Source organism: Falco punctatus, assembly GCF_963210335.1.
Source record: "Falco punctatus genome assembly, chromosome: 7".
In the NCBI taxonomy this organism is placed as follows: domain Eukaryota; kingdom Metazoa; phylum Chordata; class Aves; order Falconiformes; family Falconidae; genus Falco; species Falco punctatus.
In genome coordinates, this window is record NC_137587.1 from 24,077,983 (window position 1) to 24,099,442 (window position 21,460).

The 21,460-nt window shown below is 41.8% G+C and overlaps 1 protein-coding gene across 1 annotated transcript in view; it reads left to right on the forward strand.

Moving 5' to 3' along the window:
* The first annotated feature begins 7,051 nt into the window (after nucleotides 1–7,051).
* EHF (ETS homologous factor) overlaps nucleotides 7,052–21,460 on the forward strand; it is a 64,144-nt gene continuing 49,735 nt past the window's right edge. The window contains exon 1 of the mRNA XM_080395419.1: nucleotides 7,052–7,133. Coding sequence (XP_080251545.1) covers nucleotides 7,119–7,133 — 15 coding nt within the window. The 5' untranslated portion in view covers nucleotides 7,052–7,118. The remainder of the gene's footprint in view (nucleotides 7,134–21,460) is intronic.

Genomic DNA, 21,460 nt, shown 5'->3' on the forward strand with positions numbered 1-21,460 from the left:
TTTAGCTAGAAAGGTAAGAAGCTGTTATATTAATATTTGCACCACTGCTATCCAAATGGTAATGGCAGATTAGCAGATTTAGCACCTTGCTTGTGAATTTCATAATGTTTTTTCAAATGTGGAAAGTAGATTTGCTCAAGGTGAAATGATACCTGGGCAGATGAATGAACTGTTACAAGCAAAGAGGCGTGTGAAATAAAGCCAAACCAAAACCATTGGATATGAAAAAATTCAGAACTAGGCTCATGCTTGGTTTTGTAGTTTATTGTGAGGGAAACTTATTTCTCCAAGCTGGGAAACTTACTTAGTGATGTGGAATGGCAGCCTCGGCCCCTGCTGAGGACTAGACGTGGGCTCGCAGGTGTGAGGCAAAGCTGCCGGCTTCAAATCCTACCAACAGGCTTGACCACATTGAGACGGGCAGCAAAAGCCATTTGGGAAGTAAAAATCCTGTTTTATCCCTACTGCTGCTCCCATGTAGAGCTATAGGTGTTCCAGAAAATAATTATTCATATCATTGGCAAGGATAATCTCTTTTCAAATATTTTATTGAAACAGGATATTGGTTTGGGTCACATCGAATAGTATTTCAGTTAGCTGGTGCTGCTTATGTACACACATATATCTGCTTAAATACACTTTGGGGACATAGAAAGGGGAAGAGGCAGGCAGGTTTTTCTAAACAACAGGAGCACTTTACAGCTCTTGGTTTTACTCCAATTGGTACTGGGTTCAAAGAAGCTATTAATTAGCTGTCACATTACAAATGATCTCTTGATTTAGGTAGACAGGCCTAGATTGTTAATTTTTTAAAAAGTATTTGTTGAGGCTCATCCTTGTCTCCACTATTCATTCATTAAATCAGGTCAATTGTTTATCATTGAGAAAACTCGTGATGCACAAATGAGAATGGCAGGCAGTACATCAGTTTGATGCCTGATGAAATCATCACAGCAAAACCACTTTGACAGTCTATAGCTCTTTTAAAAACAATGACTTCAATAAAGAAATGGAGCTTACTTGTAGGTAGGTAACTATGCCTGATGCAGCAGTTAAGTCCAGAAGCAGATCTTGGAAGCAAGGGGGAGCAGGAGGCTTTAACAGCAGCACAGCCTGACACTTTGGAAATAAAGCCACCTGCAGGACTGTGATCCATGGAACACCTTACAGACAGGTTCGTTTAGTTTTTCAAGTTCTTATACACACCCCTTTTGATGACAGTGATAATATATGGTATAACAAAGCCCAGGAATCAAGGGAGAAACATTCTCAAGTGTGTAAAGTTTACCTTTATCCCATGTTGTTTTTTCCTTTCTCTAAAAAGTATTGATTCACGTGAGCATGAGTCTTGGACCACCTTAAGCAAATCTTTTGTTTAAGCACTTGAACTAAGGAGACTCTCACTGTTTCTTTCAAGACCTTAGCATGTAAGAAGGGCTGCCGCATTTTGTTCAGAGTTCTCAAAGCCCATGGAGTGACATTCTCACCATTTACATCTGGCAAAGACCAGGATGCAGAAAAACGACTGACTTAGTCATGCAGCAAACCACACTGCATGTGTTAGAGAAAGGACAGCACTCATCTCGTGTCAGACAACTTCTCTGGCTGAGCACAGTGCCTCTGAGATCCACAAAACCTGCTGGATTTTAGCCCAGATGCAGCTGCCTGTAGGTCTAAAATGGCTGTAAAGTGATTTGAATGTTCATGGATATGATGCTTGGCATTATTAGAAGCACCAGATCAGAGACACCAGCGGTGGATAGAATGGAGACTGAAATGAGTACATCTAACATAAAATGATACTTCTTTTTAGTATAAATTAGGAAGAGCTTTGGTCAGCCTAGATCAAAATATATTTTTGTGCCACAGAGGCCCATGTTAATTAGTAGTCTCTTGAGGATGCCTGCATAACCAGCAAGAATTAAAAATTTAGGCACGTAGGTCACCTCAATTCTCCTGAGACATACTATTTCTAATACTGAAAATACCTCATTGTTAATGTATTTTAGGTGGCCTTTGTACTAAAATTTTCCCGTCTTCAAGAATTTGTCAACCAGACCTGTCATTTGGGGTGGCAGAGGGATGGAGGAGGGAGGAGTGATTAAATCACAGAATCACAGAACAACAGAATGGTCAGGCTTGGAAGGGACCTCTGGAGATCATCTAGTCCAACCCCCTGCTAAAGCAGGTTCACCTAGAGCAGGTTGCAGAGAGTCATGTCCAGGCGGGTTTTGAATGTCTCCAGAGAAGGAGACTCCACAGCCTCTCTGGGCAACCTGTTCCACTGATCTGTCATCCTCAAAGTAAAAAAAGGTCTTCCTCATATTCAGAAAGAACTTTCTGTGTTTCAGTGTCCCTGGGCACTACTGAAAAGAGCCTGGCCCCATCCTCTTGACGCTCACCCTTCAGATATTTGTAGACATCGATAAGATCCCCTCTCAGTCTTCTCTTCTCCAGGCTACACAGGCCCAGCTCTCTCAGCCTTTCCTCACAAGGGAGATGCTCCAGTCCCCTCAGCATCTTTGTAGCCCTCTGCTGGACCCCCTCCGGTGGTTCCCTGTCTCTGTTGAACTGGGGAGCCCACAACTGGACACAGCACTCCAGAGGCAACCTCACCAGGGCAGAGCAGAGGGGGAGGATCACCTCCATCAACCTTCCAGCCACACTGCTTCTAATGCACCCCAGGGTCCCACTGGTCTTCTTGGCCCCAAGGGCTCACTGCTGGCTCATGGGCAACTTGCTGCCCACCAGCACTCCCAAGTCCTTCTCGGCAGAGCTGCCTTCCAGCTGGTCAGGCCCCAGCCTGTGCTGGTGTGGGGGGTTGTTCCTCCCCAGGTGCAGGACCTCACGCTTGCCTTTGTTGAACTTTATTAGGTTTGTCTCTGCCCAGCTCTCTAAATGAGGCAACAGAGGCAGAAGCTTGCAGGATCCCTTTGGTTCAGTTTTCTTCTTTTCTTTTATGCTCTTGCTTCAAGTGAAAGCCTGTATTTGCTCCATTGCTGTGCAGGTAGAGTGCCTCATCAGCTTCACTGTGCTGCTCTTGTGCGCATGCCGTGTTAGTGGTGCTGCACAGCATGCCTAGGGAGAAGCAACTGATGTAAGGTAATGCTGTTGCATGGTGTGAATACAAGAAGTGACTCAGAGGGAGTGTCACATTTTATCTCCCCAACATAATATGGGCCATGCCAAGATGCAGTGCTAATGAAGCTGGCAGAGAGCCAACCAGGAGTAGTGTCCTGGCTAGCCATTTCAGAGCAGCAATTGTACCAGGCGACGTACCTTCCATTACACAAGATGGTGTCTGACAAACATGACTGGAGCTTCATCTGTGGGCTCCCATGTGGGAGACCCTTAGCCCTAGATGATCCCTTCTTCCTTTGCTCAACTGCACTCGCCTCGCTGTCCTTTAACAAACTAAATTGTCTTTCTCCCACTTGTTTCTTTCTGTTTTCTTCTCTGCTTACCTTTCTTCTGTTTTTCTTTTTCCACTTTTCTTTCAAAATGACATAATGATGGAGTTTGCCTCTACCAATGGGGAAAATGCATATATGCTGTGGTCGTTCTGTTGCAAGCAGATCCTTTCAGAAACACAATTATCCACTGTGTGTGAAGCCAAACAAAGGAGTTTGTGCAATAGCTTATCAGTTTGTCCAAAGCAACAGTCTGATTTCCTGCAATGTGGCTTTTGCATTGATCAAGCAGCATACAGACTGTGCGATCATCCAGACAGGAAATTCTTGGTAACCTTGTAAATATCAATAACTGTTTAAATAAGGAGTAGCAGTTACTGTACTGTGCAGAACGGATCTCAAAGGCTGTGTAAACAACATGATAGGTATAGCCCTAAGAAATGAGCCAGAAAAAAAAAAAAATTCCTCTCCTTTCTTTGCCACTCAATGAACATATTTAAAGAAAATGTGCAATTCTCAAGGATGTGGAAGACTTCTCTTTTCATTTCTTATAGACATGCTTCTGCACTTGTGAATTCACAAGGCAGTATCAGTCCCTGCTGTGTACTTTGTCTTGCACAGAAGTGCCTGAGCCTTGGTGCTCAGCTTAAAAGACCTGCTTTTAAGTAAGATTGACTGAGTAGCAGGAAGAAGTTATTACTGGATTAGCCCTTGACACCATCTTTCACAGTTTTTAATGAGAGTGCCAATCTCAGAGCTTTGCAGCCTGATTGGAGAGGTATTGCTGATGACTGCAAAGGGACACTCAAGATTTCCACAGTGAGATGTTTCTGATTCAAATTTATCTCAGATTTTGACTGGCTCAGTTGAACTTTGTTCACAGACTATTAAACTCAATTCATTTGATATTTTCTCAGTTTATGGCCCGTTATTATTTTTTATCTCACTCTCACAGAGTGGAGGTTTATTGTTTATTGCATGTCTGGGCAGAGATGGGTGCTAGTCGTAATCCGCAAAGCTAGCACCCCTCTTAATACATAGTAAAACTTTGAACAATTGTTTACAATTACATTTAGTCACACTTAATTCTCATCGTTTCTTATGAACCTCGTCTGTATTTAAAGGTTCTTTTTTTTCACTGCATATGTTTTGTGAGGAGGGGTCTTTTTTAGTAAGAAGCTTTCCTTGCTCGAGGGTGGATATTCTAGTGTGCTAATTAAGATCGTTCACACATATTTCAAATAATTTTCTGTTTAGTCTCATTAAACGTTTGGTTCTCCTTAAGCTTATCTTGTTGTGTCCCAGCTTGACATCTTTATGACGTCTATTCCTTCTCCCAAGGCCATGTTTTCTTAACTGTTTGTAAGAATTTAACTAACATCCTCTGTTTTTCAAATTCTTTCTCTTGTTTTTCACTATAGATATTTACATTTTCTCTCTCTGTTTTTCTTTTTTGAAGTAAATAATTCTTATATCAAATGTCCCTTTTGATACTGTATAAGGGAAGACTTTCTATTTTTCCCGTATATTACTCTCATCTTTTCATTAATTCATCCACCCAAAATCAAACATTTCTATGTACATTGAATTAATACATGTATACTTATCAAATATTAGAACTCTTAGAACCACAGTGTGTCTCACTTTTTTTATCCATGAATTTTAATCTGATACCTAAGAGGTCAGCCATTTCCACGTTTCAGCAAAGCAAATAGAAGTGTCATTCCTTTGTATCTCATGTAAACTTTTAGTTTGTTTTCAAATCTCATTAAGGTCGGTAGATATTCTACCACTTTGGTACACATACCCCCCTTAGATGCTAATGGCATGTCAATCTAATTTACCTGTTCCTTTTGGAGCTGGGAGATCAGGGGTAGTTACTTCCCATTCCTGTTCTATTCCATGGCTTATATTAAAGGATATGTTTGTCCATAATTCTCCCCAAGATACATTAGAATGGTATTCCTCATTCTGAGGCTCCTCAGAAGTGCGTACAGATCCAGCAACTGGTTCCTTTTACTATTTGTATTGTTTCCTGTATTAGTTTTAAAGTGCATATTTTTCTTTCGAAGGTCCTTTAATGGCTGCCTCTCAGGGTTCCTACATTATTCTATCACTGTAACTAAGCAAAGGATAGCAATTTCTAGTACAACGATGCACTCTATTACTACTACTATTCTTTTTACTTATTACTATTAATAGCATTAATAATACAAAATTAATCTAAGTGCAATCTAATTCAAGATATAGTTTTCCAGAATCCTTTGTACAGTTCATCAAACTTTAGTATTACAGTCCCTGGGTTGTTCCGTGGTCCACTGTTTTGTTATAGGTGCTTTCTTCAGTTGGGTATAATGTATCCAGGATTAATTTCACTGCTGTGTGGGTGGTTAGTAAAACAGTACGTGGTCCTTTCCGCTTTTCTTTTAGTGGTTCAGCTTTCCAACTTTTGAGGTAAACCAAATCTCCTGGTTGAAACTGATGTACTGGTGAATCCAAAGGCAAAGGAGCTTTTTGATTTACATATCTGTGTAAGGAGGATAAGATCCATGACAGAGAGATTTAAGTGTCTCCTTAGTATTTATTCATTTATGAATATGCATTTGGTCCTCTTTTGTGGTTAGGCTATTAACTGGATGTGGTTTCCCACATAAAATTTCAAATGTACTAACCCTTTCTGTTGTTGTAGGGTCAATCTTAGTTCTCATTAGGGCCACAGGTAATACCTCAATCCATTTCATATGAGTTTCCTGGCACCATTTTGTTATTTATCTCTTAATTGTTTAATTCATCCTTTCTCTTTTCCCGTGAGATTGTGGTCTCCAAGGGGTGTGCAAAGTTCATTTAAACTGGAGGAATTTGGACACTAGTTGGACTATCTCTGCGACAAAATGGGGTCTATTACCAGAGGACAGTCCTTCTGGAATCTGAAGTCTAGGTGACGTACGGAATTAAACTCTATAACTCGAAAGTTATAAAGTAGGTATGTTTATTGTGCGCAGATGCATGGGGGATCGCTCCTCCACTAGCGTGCACGCCCAAAGTGACGAACCATCTCACATTTATACAATAAAGCAAACGAATATTCAATTAACACCTATACATATTCATTACCTAAATCCACTTACTCTCACTTCATGTTAATTAGCTTATCAGTCCTTTGCTTGGAATGTGGTGGTCTTGCAGGTTTGTAGGTGATTCATGTCCTTGTGACCATCTGATCTTCTCCAGCAAGAAGACTTAGCACTCCCTCCCTCTAGATAACATTGGAATGTCTCTCATCCTTTTCTCATCCTTTTTATAAATAGCCCCTTTGTTAGAGGAAGAAGGGTAGGTGTCTCCTCAAAGCTGTTGGCTATGTGACCATACACCACACCCATGACCAGTCACCATACCCACATTCCTTGAGCAGACATATACAATCACGATCGATGTCCATTGTCCCCATTTCACACTATTTCTCCATATCATAGGTGTAGAGGGATGAAGCTGGGTTAATTAACATTGATAACATACAGCCGTGGGCTGGCTTCAGGGGCAGTGGGTTGGTCGATGTAGATAAGGTGCAGCTGTGTCTGGTTCTGGTAAAGGCTTGAGAGCCAGAGAAGAGAGAGCAGCTGAGGAAGAAGCAGGGGGAGGAAGAAGCAAGAGAAGAGAGAGCAGGCTGTGGATGAGGCAAGATGAGGAGAAGGCAGCAGAGGGGCTGGCATGAAGAATGTGTTGGTATGAGGTGGTAAAGGATCTTGATGCACCTTGATAGTTTGGAGAGTGCTGTGACATCTAGGAATTATTTCTTTTAATGTTACCTTAGTGACTTCTCTTGCCCAATTAGTATGGTAAAGGAAAGTTTCTGGCCATCGTGAAAAGGTATCTACTAAAAGAAGCAAATGCTTGTGCTGATTGCACCTTGTTAACTCCGAAAACCCCATTTGCCAGTGTTTCCCAGGAGCAATTCTACTCTTCACATTTCCTGCCAGTGGTTTCTTTTGGATTTTAGGATTATTCATACAGCACATCTGGCACTTCTTCACAGTGATATCTGCAAGGATCTGCATTTTTGGTCCTACAGTATATCTTTTGATACTGTCTACTAAGGCTTCTGTTCCCCATTTCTGCATGAGTTTTTCCATCATTCTTACAGATATTAATATTTGATGATCATGTGTCACCCACCATCCTTCAGAATTTTTGGAACGCTTTAGTATTCCAGCCAGTTTATCTCCTTTTCTGTATATTTTGGTAACTCCAAATGCATTCTTCTTTTGGGTATCAGTGCTTCTAGTATCGATCCTTTTATTGCCAGCCTTCTTGCTGCTGCATCTGCTCATTGATTTCCCAAGGTTAGGTTCTTGTGCTGACAGAGGCAACAGCGTGGCAGGGTTCAGGGAGGTTACTGTTTTAAGATCGGTGTCATCTTGTTCTAGTTACATTGGCTTGGTATCTTACTAGTTGACTAGGAGAGATCCAGTGATGTTCTTTGTGTTCTAGAATGGCTGTTACTGCATGGGGCACTAGGACAGTTATTGGTTGTGGGGGTATTTACCTTGCCATGGCTCCAGTTCCTTTGCCAATACGTTACCGGAGCAGGGCTGTTCTTGAAACCTTATGGGATCATGATTCAGCATAACTGCACTTTTCTTCTGGTGGTTGAGTTCTTCTGCTCAAAGGTGAAGAGGGATTGACTCTGCTCAGCAACAGGTGTTTTTTCTTTTTTAAAGTAAATAAATCTTATATCAATATGGTCTGAAAAGTGTGGTGGTGATAATAACATAAACACTAATCTAGTTTTTTTCTTTCAGCTAAAACAGCAGAAAACACGATTAAATCAGTTTCCTCCATTTCAAACTGACCAACACCAAACAACTCAAGGTCAACTCTCCTATGATGGGAGACGATGCAATGAACACACGTGCACATGTAGACCCTCTAACAAGAATCATGCCACTTTTTTCTAGAGTAGCAGAAGTTTCTAGGAGATCTGTCTGGAAAAATATTTATTGGAAAAAGATATCCTGCTTAATGAAATGATAGACTGACTGAATAAATTAACTTTTTTTCTTTTCCACAATAGTGTTCCCTACAAATACTGACATACTTCTGAAGAACTGTTTGAAAAACAAAATTCTGAAGGTTTAGTGACATGCATGATATATGTTAAATATTCTATTGCTCCCTCATTTAACATTGTGTCACCTCATGTCTCACCCTGACATTTGCAGTGAGGTTAAGTAAAAATGCTCCAAAAATCTAGGTGGTTGAATAGACTGAAATATTACTGTGATGTAATTTTTGGTTTGGATTTCTCAGGCTCCTGGACTGGCATAAATGTTCACAGACATGACTTTGTGAGCTTTTTCCATGGTAGACAGTGGGGAGGGCAGTTCAGAGGATGAACCAGAGCCTCTTCCAGGCTCTTTTCTGGCAACTGGGAGGCTGGACCAGGATGACAGGAACCTTGGGGCCACAGAGGAAACTGTCATGTACAAAGGAGTGTAACTTGCACAGATTCCTGGTAGAGCTCCGTAAGGAACTAAACCCCGTGGATCTGACCAATGGAGAAACTAGAATTTCAGATGTTTCTCACATTCCAGCATATCTAAAACCCCTCAATGTCTTCCTGCAATAATCTGCCAATCAGTAATTCACTATGCCTACCTTCTGCCACACTGCAACCTGAATGTGACCAGCTCATGCATAGACTTGCCTGAACTATCACACTTCTGATAGCACCCTGGTGCTCAGCGTTTACTAGTGGCATGAATAGTTAGTTATCCAGGTTTTTGCTGGGTTTTTGTAGCCTTTACTCCCACAGATTTTCTCAGTCTCCTGAAAAAGTACAGATTTTCCAAGGGATTTTTTCCTGTGTAATCCCACATAGAAATAGTGCTACTGATTAGGGACAGAGGAGTCCCCAAGTGATAACACAATTAGTAACATGTTTAAACAAGGCTGCAGCATACCACAGATTCCCAGAATCTCTTCTGACATATCATTCCCTTGTATCTATAGATCCTCTACACCAGACACAGTGGGGAATGGTGGAAGCACTGACAATCTTGGCATTACGTGGGACAATCATTGTCTGCTAAAGGTTCATGTCTTGCACGTTTACTGCTCTTAAAATTTTTTTGTGAGAGGCCATTGTTGAATGTTCTCAGTATTAGCATATATTAGAATATACTGGTGGCATAAAGAAATATTGAGAAAAAAACAAAGCCTGATTAGACCCTTGGTGGTGAATAACAGGGAGCTCATGAGCTTTTTGAGTTTATCTGGCTGCAGCTGCTTGCATTTGTAGCTGGAGGTGAGTCGGAAAGGAAACATTGGTTCTCCAGCCAGCCCAGCATCACGGCTTTGACTTCTGTATAGAAAAGGCTGCTTTGCTGGATTAATTTTGATGCAGAAAATCAAAGGTGTGTCTTTGACCTTTGAAGTATGATTGGAGTTCCCCTACAGACTAAGCTTGGAGGGGTTAGGAAATAGTAGTATTTATCAGTCTGAGACAGCATAAGGGTTAGAAAACAGCAGGAGAGATCAATTTAGTGCTGCAAAAACTATCACCCTTTAAAAATACCTTGTGTATTAAGGTAGATTCACCTTTATTTAAGTTCAGTGCCCTAACCATAGAGCTGTAAAAACAATCCTCCTCATGCTTTGGCTCAGACTTATTGCAGCTTAATTAATTAGTCCATGCAATGCGAAATCCCCTTAATTAGACTAATTAAAAAAATACCATACTACAACATGGCTGTCTCATAAGCAGTAAAGAATGTGGGGTCTTTAGGCAGAGGGGGAGTCTGAATTTCAAGTTCTGCATCCAAAGCCCTGGACTGAAAGGCAGTTTGCTCTGTGGAAGACTTGGCTGAAGCCCTCTGTGCTAGGCAAGTTTTGGAGACATTGGTGGGCTTGGATGCCTCCAGTATGGTGGCTGAGGAAGGGTGACTCTGTGGGTCCTAGACAGTGTGCTTGAAACCTGACATTTTGGTAACTGGAGAATATAACCAGCATAAATGAGGAATTTTTGATATCTTTTGAGTAAAATCTGTGAGTCTGATTCTTCAGGTTTGGGCAGCATGACAGCTATGTGAGTTTATGGTGGTCAGTCTGTGAAATTTGAGTGGAAGGTGCTATGTAATCACATAATTATTAGGTTTTACAGGGAAGTACAGGGAAACATGTTGTATATTATCTACCCTGGCACAAAGCAGAGCCTGGTTCAGATCACATCTCTTATCCATACTCTTCCAAGCCAGAACAAAGAAGAGGGAAGGGCAGTAAATATATCCTGGGAAGGGGAAGCCTCGCAGAGAGCACACAACCAGTTGTGAAAGTTGGGGAAAAAAATTCCCCTCTTGACTCTTAAATCATCAGCTGATGGCATAAGCCATAAGGTTCAAAAGCATTTATTGCTGTCTGTCTGCATAACTGAAGTGGATAATCATGCTGCTGCAGTTGTTGAAACCCAGCTGCCCCATTTGTCTCAGTGATAACCACCTTCAGCAGCAAATTCTACAGGCAGGGCTGCTGTAGAAAATGTTTCCTCTTAGGGATCACTGTTGATCACCCTCATTCTTAAGACACATCTTCAAGAATGCAATGTCTTGTTAACACAGCAGCAAGGAAATGGAACCTTTTTCCCTCCTGTATATTTTCAGTCTAGTTTTGTATGACTCTTTGCTGAAGTCAACTCTAAGAGATCTTGTGTGGATCAAGCCCTAACCTGCCACTATTGCTTCCAAGCACAGCAATTCAAACAAGAGCTGAGAGGAACCAGAGCTTCCTCTTTTTGCTGTAGAGGAACACCCTCCTTTCCCAGCAGAAAATTGCAAAGGAAGGGGAGGAAGGATGAAGGAGGAAAAAGCAGGTTAGAAGTTAGAGATTCCAGCTGCAGCATCATAAGCTGGGTGAAAGGAAGGAAATAGGACGTGGGACAAATATTTGTGCTACTGTATTTGGAAGTCAGACAAAGCAACTGGAGCCCTTGCTCGGCAGGGTTTGCACAGCATATTGCAGTGTGGAGGGATCTGGTTTCCTGTCTCTTACTGCTTCCTGATGACCAGTCCAGAACCAGGCCTGATCACAGACTGACACAGCCTTGCTGAGGGTGCACCATGGCCGTGGGGTCCCATTGCAGCCAGAGGACTGCCAGAGAGTGTTGTACCCCACATATAGCCTCTGGGTGCAGGGCTCAGCTGGGGCATCACAGCCACTGGTGGGATGGGTGTGGGTTTTTCTGTCATCCCCAGCAAATGCATAGCGGGACAGATAAGCAGCACCCATTTGTGGTATTTGGTGGGGATAGAGGACAGGGTGATAAGAGAGGGCAGCTTTGCAGCTCCCGTAGAAGATGAGTAAAGCAAGGTCCCAGTAACTCACAGCTCTTGCTGGCATGAGAGGACCATTTGCCTATCGCTCACTGATGAGCTCCCTCTCTTCCTCACACTTGCTGTTTGTGCAAGACAGTTTTCTTCCTCGTGATCCTACAGTGTACCAAAAAGCCAAGCTTTTAGTGTTATGTGTGAAACATGAGATCTGACTCTTTGCTAGCACTGTATAAATGCTTACCTCTGTTAACAGTTCTAATTAGTATCTGTTTAAAATGTAAGGGTCATCTAACCCCCAGGGACTGATGACATTTATTCATTCTTCAGCGTCAGATCCTTTGCTTTCTATGACTGCTTTGACTTAGCTTATCATCATTCAGGCCCAGTGACAAAACCTGCAAAGCTCAAATCGGCTGTGACGGATGTGATCAACGTCACGCGGTGTTCATGTGTCACACGGTGTTCATGTGCGTACTCCCTGCCCCTGCCTGCCGCCACCCCTCCACCCCCACCCCCCTCCCCACCCAAGGCATGAGAAGTAGCTAGAAAAGCTGTAACAAAACTCCCAGCTGCACCATCACTCATAGCCTTGGGTTTAAACAAAAGGGCAATGTAGTTCTCAAGTGAGAAACTCTAGATAAAAATATAAACAAATGAGTGAGAAATGGTGCCAAGTTTGGAGGGATTAAGGGATTCAATGAAAGATGAAACTTCAAAAAGTGTTTGAGCCTGTTTCTTAATCCTTGAAACTGAAAGGCACAGAAAAGTAACCTCTTAGTTGCTACACACCTGTGCATGACTGTCACTGCCTGCAAAAGCAGCTGATATGTTTTAGTGACCAGAAAGGTGGACATCTCTCAACCATAGAGCTGCACACAGTTCCAGTTAAATAAACTCTTTCCTCTCTGTCCTTGTATGAGAAACAAATTCTCTCTTACAAGCACAAAGTCCCTCTTATGCTTGTCTGTCGATACTAATCTAACCTCATGGAGATGTTCATGACTTGCAGCACAAGAATCAGAGAGTGGAAATACTCATGACAGCCTTAGTTGGAAAAAATGGGTTTATGAGAATCATTAAATCCTGCAAGACCCCCTACTGTCCTGGAGACTTGCAAATGAATGGGACTATCCAAGTAACTAGTTGGATTTCAACAAAATTTTTGTCATCTTCAGTGGTACAACATAGAAGGACAAAATGTTCACTTATCCTGATTCAAATGCATCTGGAGGATACAGACAGGAAAAGAGCAATGGTTCTTCTGCCCAAATTAGACTGTCTAGATGGTAGGTCAAATAGGTAGGCATCTTTTCATTGGAAGACCTTCTTTCTCAAGCAGCATACCATTAATACTGCACACTAGTTTCTTGGCAGGAAATGTTGCTTCAAAAGTCCTCTCAAACCATGGCTGGGAAGCTCAGTGTCCTATGCAGGTCCTTTGGGACACAGTGAAGAGCCGCTCAAAGTACAGCCCAGGGACGACAGAAAGCAGCTAGCAACAAGGACACTTGTGGCTGGCTTCTTGCCATACTATGCATTTCTTTGGGGAAATGCACCCATTTGAGTTTTCCTTCAGTTTAATCCTGAAAATAGGCGTAGCAGTAATTCGTACTATATGGAAGCACAGTCAGTGACTGTCCATCACTATTTGGAAAGGTCACTTAAGCTTGTTTTAGTGTTTCATTATGTTGATTTTCTCCTCCAAATGACCTTGTAAACTACTGGCACAGCAGCCAGCTGAAACTAAGCCTTAACTAGATGGATTTGAGAAAGAAATGAAAATTTCTGTGTCTGCTGTTTCTCAGGAACATTGGGCAGAACAGAAAACTTAATGCTGCCAATGCTGTTGGCTCAAACAATGCTTTTGATGTTTCAGGAATTAAGCATGAAGGATTAGCAGATAAATGCACATTGTGCATGAAGAACAATCCTTAACCCTTCACACATCCCAAAAGGATATGCGCATGATCTGGGTGGCCAGTAACAAGGCACTGGGGAGAGGGCATTTGGCTTACCCTTTGTCATTACAAAGGATTCACTTTTGAACTAAGAATCCCAGGGAACTTGGTGGAAAAACTGTAAATGTTAGGGCAGATGAGTGATGGAGGAAGGGCAGCAGGGGTGGACATGCTGCAAAGTTTTGTGTGCATGACAAGAAATGGATCAGAGGAAGTGTTAATTTGTGCTGAGTTTACATGCTGCAGTTTATAAAGGGGAGGTGAGAAGGTGGCTTTCAGGCCACTACTGCAATCAGGGAAACATCCTGGAAAGATTGTCACTGTGGTGCTGCTCAGGATTTTGCAAAAGCAGTGATGGAGTCAGTCCTTGCCTTAGCTGAGGAGTTCCTCATTAATTCCTCATTAGTAAGGCTTTGCAGCATTGTAAGTGGAACCTGGTAACTAGGTTTCTGCTCAAAGAGGAGAGTAAGAGGACAAGCAAAGGAGCAGGAGGTGTGGATGATAGGTATGAAAGCATACCAGTGCAGAAATGAGGAGACAGAGGAAAAAAGCGGTAACACATACAGCAAGATTTAACTAGAAATCTTGGGAATCGCTGGCCCAGTCCATTCTTCTGTTTTGAGGCATAATCAGCATCTAGATAACACCTGAGAATTTTTCATCCAACTTCTTATTAAAAAGCATCAGTGGAGAAAGTGCCTCCCCTTCCCTGAATGGTCCATTACCATACTGTTTCAGACAGCTTGGATCCAGGTTTGAAGGTGGCCAGAATACTGGGAATACCTTTACTCCTGTAAAAAGTGTTTTTCAAACTCCATTATAAACAATATAAGTTTTAAATGAGAGCAATGCAGCATCCACTGTTGTCATGCTCTGGTACTGGGACAGAACCATTCCACTTGCTGGGTCAATGCCTGCCAACAGCAATCGCACTTTTGGCCATCTCATGTCCAACTAGTCGTCGTATTTGACCTGGCCTTGTTTAAGAGCTCTTGAAGGATCAGAATGCAAGACTATATGACTACAGCTCTGCAAAAATTTGATGGAAGATAGACTGAAAGCTAGACTAGGATAAATTGTCATTGTTAAAAAGAAAGTTAAATATCATCATCTTTGAATCATAGAATCATAGAATTGTTTAGGTTGGAAAATACCTTTAAGATCTTAGAGTCCAACTGTTAACCTAGCACATCTTACTCTCGGGGATTAAGCTACAGCGATTTAAGGCTACATGAGAGCACTGAATTAGAGGTTTAGCATATACATATCAACTTCACGTGCTTGACTAATTCCTGTCCATTTTCCTGAATAGATAAATGACAGTCAAAGGTTGTCCAGGAAGCAAAGGAGCTGAACTGGGAGCTAACAAGTATGTTAGTTTCTGCAACCATTGCTATGTTTTTCTTTTTATATGGATCTCGGCTTATATGACCTCCTATTACCACTCATTAATTCTCCATTATGCTGGATACAGATCTCTCCCCAACGAAGTTTTAGTGAGGAAGTTTAGAAGGCACTTCCTTACTGCATGGCCAATTCCTCTTACAACACTGAAATACTGTCAGGTCTTAACATGCTCAGTCTGTACCAAGGCCAAGTCAGATAGTGATCAGTTGTCATGCTTTGCGAACATTTGCTCGTAATATGTCTCTGTACATTTCTGTGGGGGAAGAGCTGCAAGTGAGGTGCCCTGAGAGGGCAGAGGCAGGGAGCAATGGGGAACGGCTGTCCTGCGCATGTGCCAAACACCTACAAAATGAGGAAGGTGTCCTTGTTCGTTTTTGCTGTTGGGGTCTGCAGTGGTGTTTTTAAAATTTCAATTTTTCCTTTGGGATATCTCAGAGATTGCGTTAGCACAGCATTAGCTGTCCTATAGACTAGACCCAGAGTGGGATACAATTGTTAACAGATACTACTTCTGCAGTGACAAGTAATGTAAGTTTTACAGCCATTTCTTGCTTCATTTTTTTAGTCAGTAGTTAATATTATTCTTTGTGCTATCTCTTTTTTTTTTTGTGTGTGTGTAAAGCTGTGAACATTATCTTTTTGGAAGGAATCTCTAGCATCTCAGGGATTTTTAATAGGCATTTCTGTTTTCAAATGGGAACAGTCCCTTTATTTGTGTATTGTACCTGGAAGAAGTCTTTAGTGCTTAAGCTGATTGCTGTCCTCATTGGCCTAGGCACCTGATGAGGTAAATTTTAGAGTGTCATTCCCATTAATATAACTAAAATCCTTTAAGATACATGAATGGTTAAGTATAGGAAGGTAGGTAGCATCAGTGTGTTTCATCTGTCATTGCAATGTTATTCTTGAAATGAATACAATAACCATACATAACCTATTTTTTTAGAGGAGAATCTGTTTGAAAAACCTCAGCAGAAAGCAGGTTTGGATAGTACAATTGTCTCAGAAGTCCTGCTTGTAATTACCTGTAGAACAAGGATAAAAATACGGAGGAGACATCAACAGCAACGGCCCCTTGCTGCTCATTCAGGATGTTATTAAGTGTTCTAGAGCTCCAGGAGTTTGAATATGCTTCCATTAAAATTCTGTCCACAATTTATGTATAAGCCAGTCCTTGTAAGTACTTCACAAAATGGAACTCTGATCTGAAACTCGTTATGCATCTTAATCAATCAGCTACAGTAAATGGCATCAATTGACTGTCTGCAGTAGCCTTACATGAGATGTATAGACTCATTTTGCAACCATCTCTCTTACTAGCTCATTAGGGGAAAAAAACACCAAACAACAAACAAACAGAAGAATAACAGAATAATTAAGGAAGAAATTATATATCCTGTGGCCCTGAGAAACCTCAAACTCAATTCAGGCAGAGAATTTTCAATAAAGCATATCATTAGAAAGTAGTCTTAAGAACTGCAACAGACTGCATATAGATAATTCAGATTTTTAGAATTAAAGTAAAACCCTGATATTTTTTTTTTCAATTTAAAGACATATAATAGCTGGGTTTAATTCTGCTCAGGAATTTAAATCAAAACCATACTTCAACTCCAAGTTTCCCTAGACTCACAGACCCGTTTTATCATATGTGATGAGTTGCACAGATTACATACGTCAAGTGGGACAGAGCTGATCTGCGAAGAGTAAGTTAGGTGTTCCCAGAGTTCCGCAAAGTGAGTCAGAGGCTATAGCAACTCCTTTGTTCTTTGCAAGATGATGATGCAAAACAGATCAGGACGATCACTGCTTTTACTTTTGCCTTGTTGTCCACCAGGTGGTGCCCTTTCCCTTGTGCTGAGGTGGTGGTTGGTCAATCCGAATCAATTACTACTTGGCCCCTCTGCGTCTCTTTATCTGTCTCTATCGACGCTGTGCACCTGCATGCATTGCCACTGGGTGACTGCCTTTGGCCAGCTCTGCTTTCACAGATCTGACCTACAGTTGTGCATGCCTGCTTTACAAGATGTTTGGTGTCTGTTTTGTTCTTCAAAACTTTATGCTTCATTGCAAGACTGTGATACTGCAACTGAGTCCAATCACATTGCATCAATACATCCCGATGCTTTGTTACCACCATACATATTCACCTTTATGGCACTGAGGCAAGCAAACCAAGAAATGAGGTATCCTCTGTGCAATGCCACACACCAGCATGACTGGTAGTGGTCATGATACATTAATCAAGCATGGAATTATGACCTGTGATGGAATGTGTTAGCTCTTTGGAAATTATGTATTGGTTTCTCCAGACTAGGTCTATATCGCTGTAAACAAGTAGATGGCATGCCAAATTAAAAACAAAGGCTGAGTCAAGCAGGAAACAAATCTGATTTTACGGCGTCTGCATCCTGTGATTTCCAGAGCACTTGCCTGGTCACCGGGCTGTCTGCTCCCTGCTGAGGGCAAGCTCTGATCTTCCAGCAGGCAGAGCCAAGGCACTTTGGCTCACCCAGAGCAGCTCACCAAAGAGCTCTTGTAACTTCCCCATGTGTCTAGTACCAGGAAGATAGCCAGGAAAGGGTGTTGTAAAGGCTTTGTTGTCTCTACTAAAAGCTCTGAAAAGTATAAAATGTTGTGTCCCATAACACATTCCCTGTCATTTTAGATGTACGTAGCGACACCACTCAGAATAGTAAAGGCACCAGTCCACAAATAACATTTGTGGGACCTGAGAAGCCCCCAGCCACTGGCTGCTTAGTGGTAGGGGGGAGGGCTACAGACCCAGCTGCAGCCCTGTCCTTCAGCTATCAGCATCCTCAGCCTGCTCACAGCTCTCCATAGGCCTCACCTCTGCCTTTTCCGTGGACCTTCTTTTAAGTAAAACTCCTAAAATAACTAAGCATATATTTTGCTGTAAAGTTTTTCCTTTATTTCTTTCTCCCTCTCCATATATTTAGCCTGCTGTCAGTCCCCACCCTGCCACCCCCCCAGACATAGTGTATTATTGGTGGCGTTGAGGCGATACACCTGCCAGATGATCAATGATTAACTCAGTGTCAGGAATGGGTGGGGGTCCCAACATCTGATATAAATAGATGGTGGGCAGTAGGATTTGCTTTTTTTGTAGGACTTTTGTGCTTTGTTCTGGTAATGTTACTTGGCTAGGAAGGAGGGAGGTAAGAGATTGTAGTTAGGGAATTAAGCCTTTTCATAGGAAGTGCTTAAAGTATTTTTTAAGACCGAGAATTATCACTCCTTTGTTCACCTCTTCATGAAATAAGACAGACGCTTGCCTAGGGTGCGTGGTGAGTCGGTGTTGAATAGGTATGCCTGGGCTGTAGTTTGCATCTTCATAATGCATTCTGGGGACTCTGTAACAGAGGCAGATTTAAAAAGGGGAAAAAAATTATTAAAGAAAAACTTGGTGAGAACATGTGACTGTAATAAACCTAAGGCTTGTAACTGTTGAACCCTATCCCCTCTTGTTGGAGGCTGCTAATTCACATAGGTCCTTTCAGCTGTAGGTGAAGTACCATTTTAAAAACAGTTAGGACTTTTGCTAGAAAGCTGAACTAAAATTCTATTCTCCATTTTTTCCTTCTTTTAGTGAGAAAAAAAGTTTGTAACTGAATAATTTCAGTTTCAATTTTCATTTCCCCCTCTGATTTCATGTTTTTTCATGGTCTTATATGCTATTGTGGATATTGCATTTAGTTAAACTGCAAAAAGCATTATATTGTCCTCACCAACAATTAGCTGATTACTACAAATAGCTGCTTCTCAGTCTGCATGGTGCCCAGTTGCATGGACCTTGAGACCTGTCTTGAGCTTGGTTTTCCTTGATGTTTTAGTGTGTATCAGATCACGTTATCTGTTGTGAGGTTTGTGCTTCCTGCTTTTTCAAATGGCTAGGTGCTATCACCTTCATGGACAGATTCACGCTTAAGCGAAAAGGGGCAAAAATGTACCCCCACAGTTACGATTATAGTGATAGAGCCATTGCGTGTTTGTGCCAAATACTTGAAGGCAGCAAATGACAGCAAATCCTATGGCTCAAGATCTGCTTGTTAGTATGAATTGGAAAGTCTGTTTCAGTTTGGTCTTTTCCTACCTTTAGAACCAAATCATAGGAGTGGGCTTCTCCTCTTCACTCTCCAGCTACTTTAAAAGTAGGTTGCATTTACAGGAGAAGGAAAATTATTGGAAGAATTTAAGCTTTCATCTGATCCACTACCCAAGTGAAAAAAATTTAGAGTATTTGTGGCTAAATGAATTCTTTCTTTCCCATTCAGAACTGCTTGATTCATCTGTCTCTGTGAATGATTTTTTGCCAGATGACCCAACATTACACTGACGTGTGAAAGTTGATTTGGAAACAGTCACAAGTCTTCATCAGATGGGACAATAGGGCTGCAGGAAATACTCACTTTGCTGAAGTGCAAATTGTATAGTATGCGTGCAGTAGAGTTAATCCAATAAAAAGTGTTTTTGTCTCAAGACAATCACGCAGTTTGAAACTGTGCTGGCCTTCCTTAAACATCTTAATGACAAGTGGATAGAGATAAGCTAGTGCTCAGAATTACAAGCTGATATAATACTTTGTATTGAGATCAAAGGGATGGATAGCTTGCTTTACCAGTCTCAGGCATGGGCAGGCAAGAGAAAAGGTAATGTCAAGATTTGGGAAGGGTCTGGAGATCCTTCCTCCCTACACCAGCCGGCCTAGGGCAGTGGAAGAATAGCTCCATTGCTGGGCCTGGTGCAGTCTGTCTGGGCTCTTGATGTTTAGCATAGCACTAGTGATAGTTAATGGGCCAAAAGTTACTAGGAGAAATGGCTTTTGTTGAGTCATAGACTCACATAATACAATGAAGATAGTCTTGCACTGACAAAGAGTGGTAGGTTGATCTAATGTCTTAGTTCTGTCTCAACTCTGAAATTAACAGCTACAAATCTATGATCAGGTGAGCTAAAGCAGGACTCTCTGAGGAAGGAGTGGACTTTGCCTCCTAAAGGTTACTAAGGAACTGCCATGATTCAGAGCTTATCAGAGCTGAAGTGACAAGAATGTGCCTTCCAGAAAGCCTCCAGCTATCAGCTATGCAGCTCAGATGGACACTGTTCCTGGCATGGAGCTGTGGTATTGATTGCTGGGCTAGCACTATCTGGTGTCCTTGAAGTTGATGGCACATGTCTTCTGACTTTGCCCTCTGCATTTAGATTTGTGTGCTGGGTGTTAGAGGGCTCTTTTTTTTTTTTTTTTTTTTCCCCTCCTCCTTTTTTTTTTTTTTTTTTTTTTTTTTTTACTTTTTTCCCCTTCATAGACACTATGGTAAACACCCTGTTTAAGTACCAAAAAGAATTCAATGTCCAGGTCAAGTTCTCATCCACTACTAAAGTCCCCAGGAAAGATGTTCAAAGGCAGAGTGAGGAGTATGAGGCACTCTGCAGCACTGACAATGCCCCCTCGCACCCACCGAGACGTAGCTCCTGTGCCTGATACACCCTTTTCAGATACTGTGAGCATTTCTTGGGGAAATGCATCTAGCTGAAGGTCTCTCAGTCATACCCCTTTTTCTCTCTAGGGCACAAGAAGAGCCGACAAAACTGTACTGTATAGGACCTGCATATTAACGAAGCAATGATGAGTTTCTCTCTGTCTTTCTCAAGGGAACCTGGAAGAGTCATTCAAAGAGCTTTGGGAATATATGTTTTAATAACAACCCTGGACTCTACTTGCTGGTCTTTGCATTTGGCTTGACATTTTGTTTACTATAGTGTTTGTGAAATAGAGACAAGCCATAAACATCCATCTAGCTGCACCTCTGCAATGGCATGCTCTGACACGCATGAGTATTTTCAGTGGAAGTGTTCCTGCAGCCATCTTAGATCTTTGTGGGTTCTCAAGTCATCCAGTTAGAGAGAAAAACAACCATAACATGCTACTGAGGTCAAGGATGAATAAGACATTATGAATAGTCATGCTGGAAACAAAAGCTCTGGCGAATACTCAGTGAGAACTGTGGGGGTTGACAGAAGTTTGTAGAACAGTTTGGAATGATGGAACACACAGAAAAATGTTAGCTTGTGAATAATTTCCAGGCAACAAGAGTTTATGGATAAAATGTTCAATGTGGGGATTTCACTCACCCTTATTTGCATCTGAGCTGTGAATCATCTGGTCATAAATAGTTAAGTAAAATATTTAGGGGGGCAGGGGGGAGGAGTGGAAATCAATATGTCAGGTTTACCCTATGTCCCAGAGCAGTGAATATTTCTTTGTGTTGCTGTAGCAACTGATGGCTTAATCCCCTAAGCTTAAACTTCTCACCAGCAGTGTCAGATCTTCTGCGTGGGT